This window comes from Fomitopsis serialis, assembly GCF_022376445.1.
Source record: "Fomitopsis serialis strain Sig1Antser10 chromosome Unknown B0H18scaffold_26, whole genome shotgun sequence".
NCBI classification, from domain to species: Eukaryota; Fungi; Basidiomycota; class Agaricomycetes; order Polyporales; family Fomitopsidaceae; genus Fomitopsis; species Fomitopsis serialis.
Genome location: NW_025954986.1, coordinates 47,671 through 65,885, shown reverse-complemented (window position 1 = coordinate 65,885; position 18,215 = coordinate 47,671). Strand labels below are relative to the sequence as shown.

The window sequence follows — 18,215 nt, the reverse complement described above, 5'->3', positions numbered from 1 at the left end:
TCGGTATCGCCCCAGTGATGGATGAAGGTACCGGCCTCGGCGTTGTATGGTACCGACCTCGGGCCGTGGATTCTGATGGTCCGGCCGGCGAATGCGACTCAGGTATCGCCTCATACATGGATGAAGGTACCAACCTCGGGCCGTGGATTCTGACGGTCCGGCCGGCGAATGCGACTTAGGTATTGTGACAACTATGGGTGAAGGTACCGACCTCGGGCCGTGTATTCAAACGGTCCGGCCGGCGAATGCGACTTAGGTATAGCCACAGGGATGGATGAAGGTACCGACCTCGGGCCGTGGATTCTGACGGTCCGGCCGGCGAGTGCAACTCACGTAGGTACGGCCAGTTAATTTTTGCAGCCGAGGTATGTGATGCATTGAACAACGGCGGTCGTACAGAGCATTACAAATCTGTCTACCGTGAACCACTCGCCTCGCGATACCATTCCTTCACCCACGCTACTGCCGCCCTGTTTTGGTTGTTTGCGCGCTGGAGTGCCAACAACGAATCGATGTGTGCCATCACCGCGGCACGCTCGGCGGCCAACTCCAGCACTCGTGACGACATGGCGCCGGTCAGACCGCCATCTGACACAAAGAAATGGATGTCAGCGTGTCCATGTATGAGCAAATGAATTGAGTACGTACTGGTTTCCGGAGCCGGATTGAACACATTCGTCGCAGTGGGATCGAAGGTGAAAAATGCAGCGTCTTGCTCATGGTGTGGAGCAAGGGTGCTGGTAATGTTGGCAGGGACCATCCTGTCAGGCTCGGCGGGCAACTCGCGGGACTTTCCTTTGTCCTTGCGGGTGCCTTCTTCCTCACCTGTGCTGGGGCTACCGCCTCCAAGCACGTTGCTCCCCGACTCCGGGGATACCGCAACCCCGTCCGAGTGGCTGATGTCATGCCTCCAAGGCGGTGGCACCCAACCGAGTTCGCCGAAGCTCGGGCCCACCGGTGCGCTTTTCTTATACCCTGAAAATTCAGGGAAGGCTGGTGCCCGGAGGGCCTTACCATCAGCGCGTCGGCCGCTCGAAGTGCTCCTGTTGTCCGGTCGGTCATCCGTGATCTCGATGTCGGAGTCGTTCCTGGCGTGCGTCAGTGGTGCGGGCGTGTATCCGGTGATCACGACGTCGGACTCGCAGCTTGCGGCCCTTGCGCCACGCCCAGCCGGTTCGTCAGCTTGTATCTTCTGAGCGTCGGCCGGCTCGTCCGTTCCCTTGCTCGGCGGGCCCGGCGGAATGGACCCCTCATGATCGTCGGTGGCGGTCTACCGGCAGTGAGTTTCTGGCTGCTCCGAGTGAGTGCCGGGACTTACCTCATCAGCGATTTCCATCGGGATGTTGAATAACTTCCGGCTGTGCGCACGGCCATCCACCTCGGCGGGCACACGCTCTTGCGGCGACTACACCGAGCGCAATGTGAGTATCTGCTTTGCTCGGGCAACGGTGGGTATGACACACCTCACTACGTGCAAGTTCTAGTGTTGCCGGGGTCCGGTTCGGTCCGGTTCCCCCCGGAATCTCGAGAACCTTGGACCGCACCTCAGGTCAGGTTCGGGCAATTCACTGAACCTCGGACCGAACGCACACGGACGGTTCGGTGTAGGTCAGGTTCGGTTCAGACTGGGTTCGGACCTGCAAACCTCACCATATTTATATAGGAATGTCCTCTGAGATGTCTACCACTACAGCTTCGATATGCCCCTTCATGGATCCACCATCCAGATGCATTGGCAGTCGACTGAAGGCACACCGAAAGTAGGATCTATTCACCCTTGTGTGTGTGTGCACCTTAACTGACAAGGTGCACAGATACTGCTGTGGCGCGAGCCTGCTCGACGTCGACTGCTCGACTGCTCAATTCGCAGCGCATGCAGAGTCGTAGTACATGGCACGGCCCGTACACGCGTGGCTCGACGGTGGTGCACCGCCCAATCGGCGAGGATGACCGCCAGGGGAGTGCAAACTTGAGCGTACTCAGGATGTGTACACGTTCATGTCCCTCATCTCGATATATTCAATGTCGTCGTAGTCGACGTCCGTGTTATCCGCGCTCGCCTTGTGGGTGGGCACGATCTGGAGGCGGTTCTGCGGGCCGTCGAAGGGTGCCTCGACCGTTTCACCTTCGTGCACGCGGTCCCCAAGGATGACCATGGAAAGCGGGTCAAGGACCTCACTCTGAATCACGCGGGTCAGTGGGTGTGAGCGTACACGGGTGGATACCCGATCGAGACGAGGTCCTGCTTCGCGGCGGGGTCGAGGTCGACGGCCATCTTGCCCTCCACGAGGCCGTCCTGCACCTCCTGAAGCCGGAGGTCGACAATCTTGAGGACAATCTTCTGAGAGAGCTGCGGAAGATGATGCCGTCGATCCGGTTGATGAACTCGGGGGGCAGGGGGAATGCACGCGGATTGCACCCAGGGCCAGTTCGCGCGTCTCGGGTCTGGCGGGGCTGTCGCCCATGCCGTGGAGGAACGTCGCGCAGAGGTCTATCGTCATGATGATGATGGTATTGCGAAAGTCGACCACGCGGCTTTGGCCCGGGTCCGTAAGCCGACCGTCGACGAGCACCTGCAGGAAGAGCACGACGAACTCGCGCGAGGCCTTCTTGATCTTGTCGATGAGCGAGGACTTGCATGGGTCCACGGGTAAGTAGATGGGCGGGCAAGTGGGCGCATGGACCAGTGGGCGATCGCGTGGTCGATCGCACGGGCGAGTGGGTAGCCAGCCGGCCGAGCGGGTGCACGGGCGACAGAGCGCATGCGACAGGGGTTGTGGGCAAGAGGGAGTGCGAATCGGAGTGCGTGGGCAGACAAACAGGCGGGTAGGTGGACCGGCGAATAAGCAGGTGGACGGGCGAGAGGGCAATAGCGGGCGTGTGGGCGCGAGACGGCAGGCGTGTGGGCACGAGACGATGGGCGTGTGGGCGCGAGACGGCAGGCGTGTGGGCACGAGACGATGGGCGTGTGGGCGCGAGACGGCGGGCGGGCGTGTGGGCGCGAGAAGGTCAGCGGGCGGCCACGAGAGGCAGGTAGGCGGGCGTGAGAGGGCAACTTGAAGCGGGCGGGCGGGCGAGAGGGCCGACAAACCACGGACCTGAGGGCGGAGCGTGCCCGCGCGGGCTTTTGCGTGTCGCGCGTGTACTTGGCCTGTTTGTGCGCGGTGCGGGCAATGGGCCATGGTCCGTCGGGACCGCGAGGGGGCGGACTCTTACGCGCCGCGTTCGTGCTCGGCGCGTCAGGCGCGACAGGCCCGTGCGCGGGACGCCCGGGATCGTGGATGGTGAGGAGGGGCTCGTGGAAGCCGTGGCTGCGTTCGCAGATGGTGGGGCTGGCGGTCTGCAGCCGACAAGTAGGCACTCACCTGTTTGGGGGCCCTTCTGGCCGTACCCTCGTTGCCCTCCACCCGCCCTCCTCTCACCCTCTTTTCCGTTTGCCCTCCTCCTCGCTCGTTTGCCCTCGCGCCCGCCCATTCCGACCATCCACTCGTCCTCGCGCTCGTGCTCAGCCACACCTTCGCCCTAATCGCACGTTCACCAGTGCCCTCCACATCGCCATCGCCATTGCCTGCACCCTCGCCCGCGGTCTACTCGTTGGCTGCGTTTGCACACAAGGCATTCGCCCTGCGTGCTCGCCGCCGGCGTGTGCATTGCGTTGCCGTGGCCCGGCGGTGTCCATCTCGTCCTCGCCGACCATCCTCCCCTTGCCCATCTTCCTCTCCTTGCCCTCCCCTGTCCTTACGCGCGAACGGTACGCTCGTCGAGCGTGTTTGCGCCTGCGTGCTCGCAGTTCCGTGTCGGGATTTCGATTTGTTCGCCAGGGCTGGTATCCTCGCAGTGGTCGCTATGTTGGCGCGATGGCTGGTAGGATGGCGTACGGCAGCCCCTCATTGGTACAGCACTAATCACTCGGCCTCCCAGAGGGGCCAGAGCAACCGGCAGATACCACACGAGGCTGTTCGTAGTGGGTGGATAGGGGATAGGGTGTCGGCGTGTGTCCTTTGCTCGCATCGGTGGCATAAGCGGGCTTGCCAAGCATATCGCGGTCGATGTTGTTCGCGGCAATCTCGAAGACCGACGTGACGCCAGAAGACGTGAGGTGGCCAAGTGGAGGCCATCGCAGTCGGTGTACTCCTACGCGCCCTGGTTGTAGACGTAGATGTTGTATCAGCGGTCATGGAACCGACCTTGGCGTCGATGTCGAGGTAGCTAACGTGGGCGCGCAGAGGTCGAAGAGGTTGACGTTCCGTCTGTCAAGCAGATTGCTATGAGGTCGGGCTAGAGCGGCGAGAAAAGCGCCTGGTAGACGTACGTTTGGGATGTGTGCAGGATCATCGGGGAGTGCGGGTGCGCGCAGACGAAGACGGCAGTGACGAGCTCAGCGATCAGGCTAAGGGATGTGGTGCAGGTCGATAGAGGTTGACTCGCCGGCGAGACCAAGGGCGCGACTCGGACTCAACGGCAGATTTCAAGCGCTCACAAGCGTCAAGCACTGCCGCGGGAGCAACACCCTTCCTCGTCAGCACATCCTATGTGAGGGTCGCGAAAATGTACATACACATATAAGATACATACTGCTAGATGTCTGTGGTGAATCCAGAGCTTAGAGAATCATCCCCCATGCTCAATGCCCACGTCAACACCACCTTGCATCGGGCGCTTCACATTGCACCGCGCATGCATCGCGGCGGTGTGCGGGCTGCACTGTATCGTTGGTGGTTGGTATTCGGACAGCATGCAGGGACGTGAATATGTTATACTGTATTGTACTCGTACTAACAGGACTCCCATCTGCTATACAGAATCAGAGTCATACTCGTCCTCGCTCTCCGAGTCTGCAATCAGTTCATTCAGTGACTTCACCATCTCCTCGACCTCGTACTTCGCAGACAGGTGCCCGTTGCGGTACGCGCTCTTCAGGAGTTGCAGGGCCTCGAAGATATGGGTTTTCAACCTGTTCCGGCGTGCAGTCCCGGTTATGCCGCCGCTGGAGAAAGATCGCTCGGCCGCGACAGCAGAGCCTTGAATTGCGAGGTAGTCCCGAGCCATGCAAGCCAGTGTTGGGTATTCTTGAGAGTGGTGCTTGAGCAATGCGTCAGCGATGTATGTGCTCGGGGCTAATGATCTGTCCTTACCCCCCACCAACGAACGATGTCCGAGTCCTCAACAGATTCCAGTGGACTGCTCAGATAAGCTTCCAGTTCATATCGAGGGCCTCTGTTCTGATGTTCAGCCTGTGTTCTACCACGTACTGCATTCATCATCCAGCTGTAGCCATAGTGCTTCGGCTTCGAGGATGCTAGGATGCACCTCGTCTATTAGCTCATGGATGTGCTTGAACGAGAATGTACTCACTTGAAGACGTGGACGGAACGGGTTGAGCAGCACTTTGTGGCTGCGAGGCGTGAGCAGCATGATAGCGATCGAACTAGCATGAGTATTAGTGAAATGGAGGGCAGCATGCTGGCACTTAAGACACACCTCGGCCTCCATGCGTCGCCTAGCCGTCTCGACCCATTCTCTATCCCATTTGTCGGTGACATATGCCAGCTTCCACCGTGGATCGAGCACTGACATCGACGTGATCTTGTAAACATTGCGAGACGAAAAATATAGCAGTAGGGAAGCGCACCATGCGAGATGAAATATGCACCGCTTGTATCCGTCTTACGATACCACTTGCCGAGGTTGGTCAAACCAGCGCGAATGGCGTCCTTCAGGACAGCGTATCGCTTGTCTTTCGCTAGGTTCTCCCAGCTGTCTTGCAGTGATTCGAGGACAGGTATGGCTGCCCATAGCGTAGGATATTTGACCGACGAGAATGTTTGGTGAGCTTCGGCAGGCTCCTGTGAGTCATAGCAATGAGTACATCTCTTGCGCTCTAGAAATAATATCTTGCACGCACCTGCAAGACGTGGTGCACAAGCTCTAGATACTGCCATTCCCGATCGCTGAGAGCGAAGTCGGAGTACTCCTTCCCTTTGAGTTTTGGGACAGCATCTGTGACGTCTGCGAGACGCGTGAACCGATCAACAGCCTATTGAATCACAGGTAAGTCCGACTCAATCATCAATTGTTGTATACTGAAACGAACCTTGCGGACGTCAAGAATCCTGTCAAGGAAGTTGAACAGAGATGCCCAGCGCGTTCGGATCCATAAAAGCAGCTGTAGCACGGGTACATTGACCTCCTTGCATGTCTCACGAAAATATGCCTTGGCTTGAGGTGATTTTCGTATCTGTTGGCGAGTTTATCAGCATAATGTCATTGTGGAGGAGATTAGTATTGATCGAGAACCTGAGCGACGAGTGCAAGTGCCTTGCCGACAGCATCACCAATGTCAAAGTCCTCGGCATCCTCAGCCTCATCATCGTCACCGAAGAGGTCGCCATCATCATCCAAACCTAGCTCGCCGAGCTCCTTGTCTAGCTCGTCTAAGTCGATCTCGTCATCGTCAGGATTGCCGAGCTGGGCCTTGCGAAAAACCCTGCGTATCTTTCGCAAGAGCGGTTCGCCGAGCGTAGGCGCGATCGTCCTCGTGAAGTGCTTGGCTCCGAGATGTACCGCATGCTCCAGACACCTGTACAACATGGTCATCAGCATTACACGGTACTTAGCAAAGGCACTGGGTGCCCGGTGAAGCTCCTACATTAGCCGCCGTTCCTTCGGATCCCACCACCGTCGTCTAGGATCAATAACTTTCGCAAATGCCTTGACGGCAGTGTCGTTGTTCGTGGCATTGTCAGCTGTGATCCATCCGATCTGTTGTGGGCTGTTAGTAAAAATCTCGGTAGCACGACAAAAGCGCCTCGCTCACCTTGTCCATAATGCCATAGCGCTTGACAGTCCGTACTAGGTATTTCGATAGATTCTTCCCACTGTGATTACCTTCCAGCCCTGTGAACGCGAGCTGATCGCTCCTAAGGAACCAATCGTGCGGGCGATCGGGTGGCGCGTCAATATAATGGCACGTAATTGACAGGTACGTCTCGCCATTCGTCCAAGAATCGAATGTGAGCGAGAATTGGCCCGGAATGTTCTTCACAAATGCAAGTATGAGAACGAGCTTGAAAGTGCCCAAAAGCGAGAGACACTCACTTTGTACTTGTCCCGAATCACGTCAATAGCCTTCCGTGCCTTTTCGAGGATCGCTTCGCGAACTTTGGTGCGATGAGGAATGTCTCGCTCTTTGAGGCTCGGCCGCAAATACTTGAGGAGCCGCCGGAATGCGCCCTTATCGACAAGCTGGAATGCCTAGGAAAATGAGTGAGGCTCACGTCTATGGCAACATATGTGATAAAGCGTACCTCGTCTTCACATACTATCAATTCGATGATGTACTCTAGCAGTCCTTCCGAGCTGAAAGGCGGAGGTCCTGGTTCGAGCTTGTCATCCAGGGTTGTCTGCTTGCTGAGGTCGTACACGCCATGTAAGTCACTTTGAGATGCTACATGATGCACTGAAACGTACAGCTTTGCTTCTTCATCCTGGGGAATAGCGCGAGGATGCATTGGTATGCCAGCCTTTGCGCAGCGATCTCGGTACACGGGATAATGTGTTTTCGGGTTTCTGATGCACGTACTGATTGGTCAGCAAAATGAACTACTGATATCCGAGTCGCCGCATACCTCTGAATATGTGTACGGCGACTAGAAACATTGCCTTTGAGAAAAGCCTGTTTCTTTGAAAAGCCGAGTTTCCTGTAGAGGTTAACGCACATGAATGAGTTGGAAGAAGACAGTAGAATGCAAACACATACTTGCAGACAGAGCACCAGTGACCAGCAACCTTCTCTCCAGTATCACCATCCTTCTCGACGCCGTACGTGAAGATTGTTTTCACGTCCGCAGTGCGATCAGCCTTCCGGGTCCGTGCGAGCTTGCGCTCCTGCGATGGCATCATATATTGTAGCTTAGATATTGGAACACCTTCGAACATAACAATGAATTACGTACCTCGCGATCCTTCGCATTCAATGCCAGTGCACCATCCTCATCGTCTTCAAGAACCTCATCATCCTCGTCGTCTCCAAGCTCACTCCCAACACCGTCATCAATACTTGGCTCGCCGCCAGTGTTCGCACGACCGGTGGATGATGCATGCGTCGACGAGCGAGATGGTCCACGAGCTTCATCGTCAGAGCTGGCCACTGGGCTAGATGGAGCCCGACGTTTGGCTGAGGGACGATGACTATCGTTTCCGTCGTCACTGTCAGTAGCCCGTCTTTTACCTCGGGTTGTATGAGTAGAGCCTGAGCGTGCTGCATTGTCGGGATCGACCGCCCTGGCAGATGGCCTTGTAGTTCGTGACGAGCGGCGTGCACCCGCAATCTTGCTGGCTGGCGCTTTTCCGAGGAGGTCGAATGCATTCAATATGCGGCTGGCCCTGGCGGATCGTCCTGCTTGTGGCGGCTTCGGAGGTACAGAACTTGAAGGACCTGAGATGGGGGTTTCGTCAGTCTCAGAATTGAACCACTCAATTTCGTCTGCATCTTTGAGCTTGCCGTCTGCGCCAGTCGCGGAGTGAGTCATGATGGGCAAGGGGGATTGCTACGAGTGTGACATGTCGCACCTGGCCCTTTATGTTCTCGAGACTACTAAGACAATTCTGCACACCCGCCTGTTGCTACGAGCACTGACAGCGAATATCCAGTGATGGCACGGGTGCAGTGCTAGAATTTGTACCCATCCAATGAAATCATACCGATAAAACATGCCGATCTGCCGCTTCTCGTTCGCTGGGCATTTGTGGTGTTTTGAAGACAATGTCAAGCTTCTCTTCTGTGTCTTCAATTATGTTCGCATACTATGTCTCGTCTCGACTACCTACTACGATAAATTGGGAAGCAAGAACTTGAATTTGGGTGACAAGCTAGTGGTCAATATATTGCATACAGAGCTGTGAACACAGATGCGAGAGATGATTGGTCAGCATACCTTTCCTTCGGCGTTCAGTATTGATTCAGTTTTGCCTTCGTCGTGAGCATGTGGAGGCGGAGCAGATAGCACATGCGGGCGAGGAGCAAGCAGTGACGCGGAGTTCAAACTTACAACTTAGACTTTTCGCCATGTGATGCTTCGACCGGAGCTTACTGCCCGGTGTCGGAACGGTTCGGAACCGGTCCGAGACGGTCCAGAAGGGTCTGGCAGTGTCAGAACTCTAAACCGAACCATAGGTCCGGTCCTATCGCTGTGTCGGACCTTGAACCTGAACCCTGGTTCGGTCCAGGTTTGTGACCGGTTCGTGGAGGTTCAGGACTGAACCTCGGCAACACTACGTGCAACGGAGCTCCCGGCCCGCGATGCTAGTGTTGTTGCCAACATCTTCGCGACAAGCGGATCCATGTCCTGCTGGCAGGAAATAAGCGAAAATCATTGTGAACAGACCATTGAACTTACCGGTATCTCATCCTCCGTTGGGATGCCGAACAAGCTTCCTCCCCTTCTCACCGTCGCCAGCGGCGACTCGACAGGCACCTATGCGCATGTTGGTGAGTACATGCACACCGTCAACATTCAACCGAGACTCACCTTCTTGTCGGTACCAACGTCCGAATCAACTTCCATCGGGATTCCAAATAGGCGTGGAGCCACCGACGCCGAGCGAGCACGCTCTGGACCTGCAATAGGCTAGCAGCAGCTTCCGTCAGTATGAGGCTGAACTGCTCGGCGAGAATACACGTACCACGGCCATCTCCACATCCTCTTCCTTTGGAATGTTGAAGAACTTGCCCGGGGCGATTGGTTCCCCACTGCCACCGGCATCTGTCCTCGGTCCGTGAACATTCCGGCCGGATGCTGCGTGGGTGGCAATTGGCTGGTAGGTAGCGGAGGTTAGTATTGCTCAATTACTCGGCATGAGTCCACATACCAGAATCGCATCTGCAGGCTCTTCCTTCGGAATATTGAAAAGTCGGCCGGGCTCTTCCTTGGGAATGTTGAAGAGTCGGCCGGGCTCTTCCTTCGGAATGCTGAATAGTCGGCCGGGGACAGCCTGCCCGCCACTGTGACCGGCACCCGTATTAGCTCCGTGAACATTGGGACCCGGCGCAGGGTGAATCGGCTACCGAGGATGCGTCAACTTGAGCGTGATGAGCAGATCGCGGCGGTACGTACCTCATCATCAAGCCCGATTGGGCTTCTCGATGCTTGGCGGGCGTTCCGGCCGCCACGCGATCCCTGCCGACGAGTTGACACGTCACGGCCGCCGGTTTTCTTGCGAGAGGCTGGAAGAAGAGTTGTGAGTGGTAGGCCCCGGCGATTGGGCCGGGGACATACCTTGCTTGGCCATTGTCGATACGATGGGTTGAGGATACGCAAGTGGTCAGGAGGAAGAGGTGTGGCGAGCGATCACCAAGTTGATCGCCCATTAGCGCTCCCGCGGCATAACCGGAGTCACGTGAGCCGTGTGGCTGCAGTGTGGCTGCTAAGTTCGTGATCGCCGGCGCTCTTCTTCCTTTGTCTCCGCGTTCACCGTCGCGTTCTCTCATCCCGGCTCCTCTCCGCTGCACCTCCACGCTTGCTTCGGCCCCTGCTCGATTTTTGCTTTGCCATGTCTGCCGCGTCTACCACCCCCGCCACGTCAGCAACCGCGCCGGCTCCTGCCGGCCTAAGAATGCCTCGCCCCCACCTCAATCATTTCCTGGAAATCACGAACGCCAAGCTTCTGAAGATGATGGGGAATGGTTTGGTGAGGCAGGAGGATGAGGCGGCGCTGGCAGAGGAGATTGTGAGTACCCAGGGCTTCATGTAAGCTCGTCCAGGAATCTAACCATTCACCTATAGCTTGGAGAGTTCATTGATTGTGTGGTAAGTACGCACATATATCGCTCTTTCGGTCCCTGACGTTTGTGGTAGTACGGGGCGGTCCATGCAGTTGTGAGCGGTCGGACGGCGGGCGAGCCTCCCGAGGAGCCGTTGCAGGGAAGCCGGGTACTATTCAACGAGTATTTACTCATCGACGAGTATTATCTTCACGAGCTTATAGATGAGTGCATGGCATGAGTACTCGTGAACAGCATCCATAGAATGAGTACTTGTAATGTCAGTGGCACCACAAATACTCACGATCACATAAGTACTCACCGACGAGGCTCACTCCCTGAGTACTCACGGGCAGGGGTTGCTCCCTGAGTACTCGCCAGCGAGGCTCACTCCCTGAGTACTCGCGGACGATGGTTGCTCGTCAAGTACTCACGGACCATGTTCAGTCTGAGTACTCGCAGATCCACATCACCACCCGAGTATTCACTCGCAACCGGGTGGTGCTGAGTACTCAATGAGATGACTCACTGTATATATACTTACAATTAATACATGCCCTGAGTATTCGGCATCAACAAACTTCGGGAACAAACTTTTCTATATGAAACTGGTGGAATGGATTGATACTGAATACAGATCATAAATGTACAGTTGCACAATATCTAACAATCGCGCTGTCTATGTTCCTCAGATAGTCACGGTGGCGAGCTCTTCACGAGCGCCACTGTTTGTCGTACTCTTCGATTGACTCAGTTCGGGCTTGCCATATGCTTTCGGCGTCCGGCCACTTGGGAGCAACGAGTTTCATATCATCTACAGACTCGTCAATGAAGTTCTTCACAAAACAACGCGGAGACTTACTCGCGACGACGTCGAGCATGGGAAGATCCCGCAGTCCCCACTTCACCCATATGATGAAATCGTCTTCGCGCATGCAGAAGGGAATGTCGGCGAGATTCTCCACGTGCATGAATCTCCAGGCATGTTCCGGGCTCATCCATACTGCAATAGGATCAGTAAGTTTGAGGCCCCAGTTAGTGCAGATCGATGTGAAGGAGTCCCGGTCTGTTTTGTCGAACACAACGCCCTCAGGGAGCTCTCCATTCTACGCAATAGATGGTCAGTATTAGGAGACTGTTGGCAAGACGAGCCGTGACATACCTCCGTGTATTGCCAGACCCACAAGATATCCGATTCATTTGGAAGGGGTGCTTTGTGCAATGAATGTTGTCGCTCAGGCTGTGGCGGTGGTGACGGTCGACTCCCCAGACGGCGTCGTGAGGCCACATGTGACGAGGCGCGTTGCTCGTCCGCATCGCTGTCAGAATCCAGGGTGAGGTCGATCACGTCCGAGTCGTCCGACTGAGTATGACCGCGTTTGATGCCACGAGGCTAAGAGACGACATCAATATGAGATGGTGCTATGCCCAAGAGAAACATTGTGACGTACCTTCTGAGAAGTTGTCGGCGAAGACGAGGTCTGCGTCGCCACAGGTGCATTGTGCGCAGCTATCGCGCGAGGGAGACGACCAAGACGGGCGACAGTCCGAGATGGTGACGAAGACACCAGACTGACAGGCGAAGATGGTGGGATGGGGATCGGACGGTTGTCGGGCGACATGCTGGATAGAAGCGAAGGCAATCGGTCGTCCGTGGCCTTCCAGTAGGATTCTGAACCATCCGAATTGCTGTCAGCATCGCCCAAGACCTCCGTCTGTCCGACATCGTGCGTCCGAGTCGGCGCAGGGGCCCGGGGTGGATGTAACTGGTGAGAGGCAGAAGGCAGTGGCGGAGCATGAGAGAGATTGTTGACACCGGTGTCGCGTGTGGGTTGCCTAGTGGCCGCAGCGGATGGGGAGAGAGTGTGGTGCGGCAGCCTGCGCACTTGTCCATCCGGTTTCGGAGGGCCCTCGAGTGATTTTTCCTCCCGTTGTTGACGGAACACGCGACTTTCCTCGTCTAAGCCTGTCCTCTCGGCTTGAAGTGCACGTACGACGTCTGCTGCACGCTCCAAATCCTGGTCGATCTTTGAGTCAGGCTTACCCCGGGCCAAAGCTCGACTCTGCCTGTTCTGCAGAGCCTCTGAAGCTTTCTCCGCCTTGCGAAGGTCGGTGGTGATGCGGCTCATGCGACGGATGAGGTCGCGCTCACGGGGGCCCACACGGCCACTGAGATAGCGAAATTTCGCCTTGTTAGGGGGTCCACACCGTGTACACTGTGCCCCAGATTAGGGCTCTGTCCGCGAGATCGTTACACACTACTCACCCTTGTGTAAATCCGTGCAACGTTGTCATCATCGGTTAAGTATTGAAGTTGCTTCCTTGGGTCATGTTGACAACCCGCAGTGTCTTCTTCGAGGGACAGTGCGCGAACGAACTCCTTGAAGTGCGCGAGAAAGGGGTCGTTCGTGTCTTGGGTCTTCGAGGGTGTGTGAGGTGAGAAGAGAGTGTTCATCCTCCCTACCCTGCGCCCGACAGGGCCATTGGGCGGGGGAGATGACATGAGGCGGGAGTCAGGACGAAGACGGGGACTCGTGTGTCAGGGAAATGCTCACCTTTATACAGCATTTGCGCTATTGTTCTGGGTCCGAGTGGCCAGCAAAACTGTCGGTGGCACATTGTACGAAAGAGGGATAGGCCAAAGTGAGGGACAGAAACAAAGCCGGGCCACACGACAAGTGCCCCGCGCAGCCGCTCGGTCATGCAGGGCCGGCACATCATAATGGCAAGCTCGAGTGTTACCTATGGTCCTCCGCACCGTGTCACTATCACGCGACGAATTCCATTAATCACAAGCTGTGTAGCTAATGGTACTACCTAGACACGACACCAACATGAACATGCGAGACTATCATACAAGCTCCCTCCCCTCAGATTGCATACTATCTACCTTTACTTTCCTTTGGAGTTCAGCGTGGCATAGTTCGCTACGGTTCTGGCGGGCCAAGTCAGTTGCAGCAGACGAGACCGCGCATAGTACTCACCTCGTCCGCTTCGAACGAAGTGAGGTCGCTGGTGGCGCCTCGCTGTCAGGAGGATCATCGCCATCGCGTGCCTTCCTCTTGCTGGCTTTCTTAGAGGCTTCACGAGGTTTCGCAGAGGCCTTCTTCTGAGCCGTCTTGGACTTCTTGCGAGCTGTCGGAGGTGCGTGTTCGTCCTCACTCGACCGAGGGCCAGAATTGTTGTCTTCGGCCGGGACCTCGGGAGCCTGGTAAACATTGGCGGGGGGCACATCTGACCCGTTGCTCACGGCTGCGAGCGACACGTCGTCTGGGTCTCCGCCTGTCGCCGCAGACCCCTCGGGAGTCCCGCTGATGTTGGCAGCGGAGGCGTCCAACCCGCCGCTCACCGCTGGTAGTGCGATGCAGTCTGAGTCTCCGCCTCTCGCGGAAGAGGCCTCGATAGCCTCGCTGCCGCTGGCAACAGGGCCAGCTCTCACGTCGCTCACCGCTGGTGGAATGGCGGCTTCTGTGGTTCCGTCTGCTACTACAGAGCGGTCAAAGCGGCGTGGTGCAGAGATCGCAGAGCCGGGTGGTGCGTCAATGAACGCAGAGTCCTTCGCGGACGCCACTGAGACCGAACCGGGGGTGCTCTCAAGCGCATTGAAAAGCGGGGGTTCCTCAGGAACACCGCTCGAGGTGCCAGAGCGAGAAGGGGCCTCGGCAGGTGCTGGCAGCTCTGCGTCCTGTCCGTGTGTGGCGACGGCTTCGCCGGCCACTTCAGGTGCCACACCCTCGTCGTGGGTCTCTTCAGCTGCGACAGCCTGCGGCCCAGGCGCATCGCGCTGCCTCTTGCGCTCGAGGACAAGGTCGTCCAGCTCGTCGAGCACCGAATTAGTCTTCATCTGCGCGACGAGACTATCCGGGGACAACGCATTGTTGCCGATGCTAAGTACATAGTGAGCACACCGCGATCGTCGTTCAAAAGCAGATGAACATACAGATACTTGACACACTGACCCTCCTCGATGACACCGACGTACAGGAAGAAGTCGGCATCAATCTCGTTCGCCCAGGTATCCACCGATCGCTTGGCTGTAAAGAGGACGCGCTTCAAGGAGCTGTCATATGTTAGATAGACGAGGGCAGAACAACGACGGTGCCAACGTACTCGGCTTTGTTGTCCTTGTTCCCAGGTGGCGCGCCCCCCGAGCTGGGGCCTGCGGTCGGTTGCAAGGCCAGTGCGCGATCCATGCTCGCCTGTTCCTTCGACCGCTTCGACTCCTCCACGTACTCCTGGTGCTTTTCCGGGTCTGTGGTCGCCAATTCGAGCAAGGCAGCTGTGTATGCCTTGTTGACTATGCCTAGCCAGTGGTCTCCCGAGGTCAAGCCTTCCTTCTCCGCCGCTTGTCGTGCCATCTGACCGATCTCGGGGCGGTCACGCTTGTAAAGATCCACGATGCTCTTTGCTCGCGGTGCGGCGACCGGCTCAGATTCCGTTGGCAGCTCAAGGAGCTTCGGCGTGCCCTTCTTCAAATTCTCGAAGTAGGCGCGGTTGTTCTCGATCCAGTTGAAGATTTTCTGGTGAGTATGGTGTTAATACCGAGCATATTCAAGCGGCTTGTGGCACGTACGCCAACTCTCCCTGCGCATCTCCCATCGCGCTCGGCGTCCGTCTCGAACCGTACGACTTTGCCATCCTTTTTCAGCCCGTATATGCTCGCAGCGTGAAAAGCGTCGAACTCTTTCGCGATGCGGCCCGCCATCGCTTTGTAACTCTCCGGCTTACCAGGTCGTTCCCAGGCAGCCCGCACGGTGTTAACCAACCATGCGTGTTGGTCAATCTTGCGTTTCGGGTCCACGATGCATGCACGGCAGAGAGGAGCGTCCATGGTTAGAAGGTCGGGGCGCCGAGTAGAGAGAGGGTCGAAGCGAGGTACAACTGCTGCCCCCCTTTATGCAGCCGCGGGTCAGGGGCACCAGTGAAACGTTGTGCGATCGCTGAACAAAAGGCTCGTTAGGGCAAACCATCGAGCCGTGAAATGTCAAAGCCACTTAGCCACATCAAGCGTTGCCTCGTCCCGCTTTGGGACAAAGTCAAAGCCACTTAGCGACAGGTTCCATGGGCTCGTGTTTCATTGGGACAGGTTCGTTGCGGAGCTCAATGCCTAGTTTATCTATGTACACATACAGCTAGAATTACATGCTAGAAAACTCGAATCACGGGCGGGCAGGGAAGACGGTGGAAACGAGCAGTGAAGGTCGTGACATAGAACCGGATCGCAGCGGCCTCGGTTTGCGAGAACTCGTAGGTGTTCTCGCAATTGGCGATGTCCGTCATGGTTCCTCGGAGCGAAAGAGGAAGTCGGGCCACACACTCATGAGGGACACGAACGCGCGCAGGTTGGTGCGCCGCTCTCGCCAGTGAGCTTCGCCGGCGGGTGTCCAGCAGGGGAATGAATCGGCAACTACGACTGCTGAGAAGCCGGATTGTATCGTCGGGCCACGCCACACGTCCGCGATGAGTTGCTCGCGCTCCCACTTCAAGAACGCGTCCTGGCTATGGTCAACGAGACATCGGTCGAGTGCGCGCAATTCGCAGCGCCAATTGACCTCGTACAACTCCCAGGTGATCCACCGCAAGACATCCCGCTTCAGACTTGCCGCTACCATGTCGACTGCCATGCCACGATACTGGACGACGGCGGCCTCATCATATGGCAACAAGCCACCGATTTTGCCACACAGGGCACCGACAGCTGCCCGTCTCTCTGCACGCAGGATCTGAAGGCCATTACGTGGCGCAGAGTCAGTGGTGCTCTCCTTGGAGCCTTCAGGGGCACGGGCGGGCGGCGTCGCTCGCGGCTCTACCACAGGATAATCGCCGTAGAGGACATGTCGCCACTCTGAGATCCGCAAGGGCGCACCCGAAACGTGCGCGTCGACCAACCGGTGACTTAGAAAGTCACGAATCCGCACGAAGTTGTGAATGTAACGTGGCTTGTGCTGGTCGGCTTCGAGGATGAGGTAGGGAGGGGGAAGTAGTACTGAGCAGCCACGAGGGGAGGAAACGTCAGAGGTGAAGCGGCGACTAGGGCAGCGCGCCAATTTGGTGGGATGACGGCGACGTCGCTCGGCGGTGGTTTAAAGTGGGTGGCAGGATGGGACGAGACGACGGCTTTCGGCCCCGCACGCGTTCCGCGAGAGCGTTTCCCGCGCTTCTTCGGGTTGTGCTTCGGGATGGGAGCAGATGGCAGGCAGGATTGGGCTGGTGGGAAGAGCGGAGTGTCATCGTCACGTTTGGCGCGTTTCGCTTCTCGCTCGGCCGCCTCTGGTCGAACAATCATCTGCAGTTGGGGCAACGACGACGAGCACAGAGTGTTGCAAACATAGACGAGGGATGCGTGAGTCCACCGAGCGGGATCTTGATGTGTACCGTCCGGATCGTACCAGCTCTTCGGGATGCGCGGAGAAGCGGGCTGGTCGTTCAGCTCACGGGCCCAGGAGCGAAATGACACGACCTCTCGGATTGAGAGACCCTCTCTCCAGGGCTGAATGAACCAGAAGGGGATGCCGAGACGAAAAAAGAGCTGAGCCGTCGCGCTGTTGCGTAAGAAGGCCCCGAGCACGCCGAGGGGCTCACGCGACCAGCACCGCAGGTCGTGCATGCGCCCGACGACGACAATGTAGTACACTGTAAGTCCGGAGAGTTCGAGAATGATGCGATGGGCCAAGCGGCCGGTCACGAGAGCGTGTCGCTCCGTAGTGGGCACCTGACGCAGTCGGTCAACTGCATTTCGCAGCAGCAACCCCAGCATGCGTCCGAGGGTGAGATCGGGAGCAGTGTGCTCGACGCTGGCGACGTTCGTACTGGCAGATCCGGCGGCGACATCGTAACGTCGTAGTACGTCGCAGGCGATCCTGAAAAGCTCATCTAGAAGCTCGGGCTTTAGAAATCCAAACCCGGGGACCCCACACGACTTTGATTCTAGCCAAGGGCGGTACCCAAAGCCCTCGTAGACCTGGGCACTGGGCGCGTACCGAGAACCGGCCTTGGGGATGCACGCGTGATGAAAGGCCTTCTCGTTGAAGAGCTGGGGCCAACGCGTGTATTCCTGAGGACCCCACAAGCCGTCTTCATAGGTGACGACTTCGCGGCCTGCGATCCTCGGGAATTCCGGCACCCAATGAAGGAATGGCGTCGTGATGATATTGCAATGGTCGTCAGCATCCGCTGCACATCTCCCGTCGAAGGGACCAATCGGGTGTCGCCATTCTGTTCACGCGTCAAGTGAGCGAATGCAGAGTCAGACTGAGGCTGCTTACCAGACGAAGGGGTGGCAGTCAATGTGAAGGAGGTCGTCTGCACCTCCCTATGTAGATTAGCATCAGCCATGGGCTACGCCCGGGTGCACGAGTTAACACCGAGACGACGATGCGGCGATGTGGGTCCGTACGCGATATCAGGGGGCTGAGCAGTACTTGAGAACCACACGGGCGACGTGACAGTGAGA

General features: G+C 57.1%; 7 protein-coding genes across 7 annotated transcripts; 1 reads left to right on the top strand and 6 right to left on the bottom strand.

The window, feature by feature from the left end:
- Positions 1-397: 397 nt before the first annotated feature.
- On the bottom strand, positions 398-1,336 carry B0H18DRAFT_1159675 (uncharacterized protein; the record flags this gene model as incomplete). Its single annotated transcript, XM_048035796.1, has 3 exons — positions 398-588; positions 649-1,270; positions 1,319-1,336. The coding sequence occupies 3 exons, from the start codon at positions 1,334-1,336 to the stop codon at positions 416-418; spliced, it is 813 nt and encodes a 270-aa protein (XP_047894368.1). The 3' UTR covers positions 398-415.
- Positions 1,337-1,694: 358 nt separating this feature from the next.
- Positions 1,695-3,370, bottom strand: B0H18DRAFT_271836 (uncharacterized protein). The gene is made up of 2 exons (XM_048037356.1): positions 3,366-3,370; positions 1,695-3,311 (listed from the first exon to the last, which is right to left on the bottom strand). The coding sequence occupies exon 2, from the start codon at positions 3,180-3,182 to the stop codon at positions 1,980-1,982; it is 1,203 nt and encodes a 400-aa protein (XP_047894367.1). The 5' UTR covers positions 3,183-3,311; positions 3,366-3,370; the 3' UTR covers positions 1,695-1,979.
- A 5,881-nt stretch (positions 3,371-9,251) lies between these two features.
- Positions 9,252-10,290, bottom strand: B0H18DRAFT_1118249 (uncharacterized protein; the record flags this gene model as incomplete). Its single annotated transcript, XM_048033757.1, has 7 exons — positions 9,252-9,347; positions 9,399-9,476; positions 9,531-9,629; positions 9,685-9,816; positions 9,871-10,062; positions 10,116-10,225; positions 10,278-10,290. The coding sequence occupies 7 exons, from the start codon at positions 10,288-10,290 to the stop codon at positions 9,252-9,254; spliced, it is 720 nt and encodes a 239-aa protein (XP_047894366.1).
- A 161-nt stretch (positions 10,291-10,451) lies between these two features.
- On the top strand, positions 10,452-11,003 carry B0H18DRAFT_1210479 (uncharacterized protein; the record flags this gene model as incomplete). The annotated part of the gene is made up of 3 exons (XM_048036372.1): positions 10,452-10,728; positions 10,785-10,808; positions 10,857-11,003. The coding sequence occupies exons 1-3, from the start codon at positions 10,552-10,554 to the stop codon at positions 11,001-11,003; spliced, it is 348 nt and encodes a 115-aa protein (XP_047894365.1). The 5' UTR covers positions 10,452-10,551.
- A 472-nt stretch (positions 11,004-11,475) lies between these two features.
- Positions 11,476-13,265, bottom strand: B0H18DRAFT_1118247 (uncharacterized protein; the record flags this gene model as incomplete). The annotated part of the gene is made up of 5 exons (XM_048033756.1): positions 11,476-11,576; positions 11,625-11,868; positions 11,925-12,155; positions 12,214-12,978; positions 13,029-13,265. The coding sequence occupies 5 exons, from the start codon at positions 13,263-13,265 to the stop codon at positions 11,476-11,478; spliced, it is 1,578 nt and encodes a 525-aa protein (XP_047894364.1).
- A 389-nt stretch (positions 13,266-13,654) lies between these two features.
- Positions 13,655-15,593, bottom strand: B0H18DRAFT_1118246 (uncharacterized protein; the record flags this gene model as incomplete). The annotated part of the gene is made up of 5 exons (XM_048033755.1): positions 13,655-13,697; positions 13,747-14,649; positions 14,703-14,822; positions 14,873-15,282; positions 15,336-15,593. 5 exons carry the CDS (start codon positions 15,591-15,593, stop codon positions 13,655-13,657), a joined length of 1,734 nt encoding a protein of 577 aa, XP_047894363.1.
- Positions 15,594-16,038: 445 nt separating this feature from the next.
- Positions 16,039-18,097, bottom strand: B0H18DRAFT_954193 (uncharacterized protein; the record flags this gene model as incomplete). Its single annotated transcript, XM_048042249.1, has 3 exons — positions 16,039-16,748; positions 16,895-17,977; positions 18,028-18,097. 3 exons carry the CDS (start codon positions 18,095-18,097, stop codon positions 16,039-16,041), a joined length of 1,863 nt encoding a protein of 620 aa, XP_047894362.1.
- Positions 18,098-18,215: the final 118 nt, after the last annotated feature.

What these genes read in the sequence shown, in the direction of transcription:
- B0H18DRAFT_271836 (XM_048037356.1), bottom strand. Translation starts at nt 3,182, where the DNA reads ATGGCCCATTGCCCGCACCGCGCACAAACAGGCCAAGTACACGCGCGA.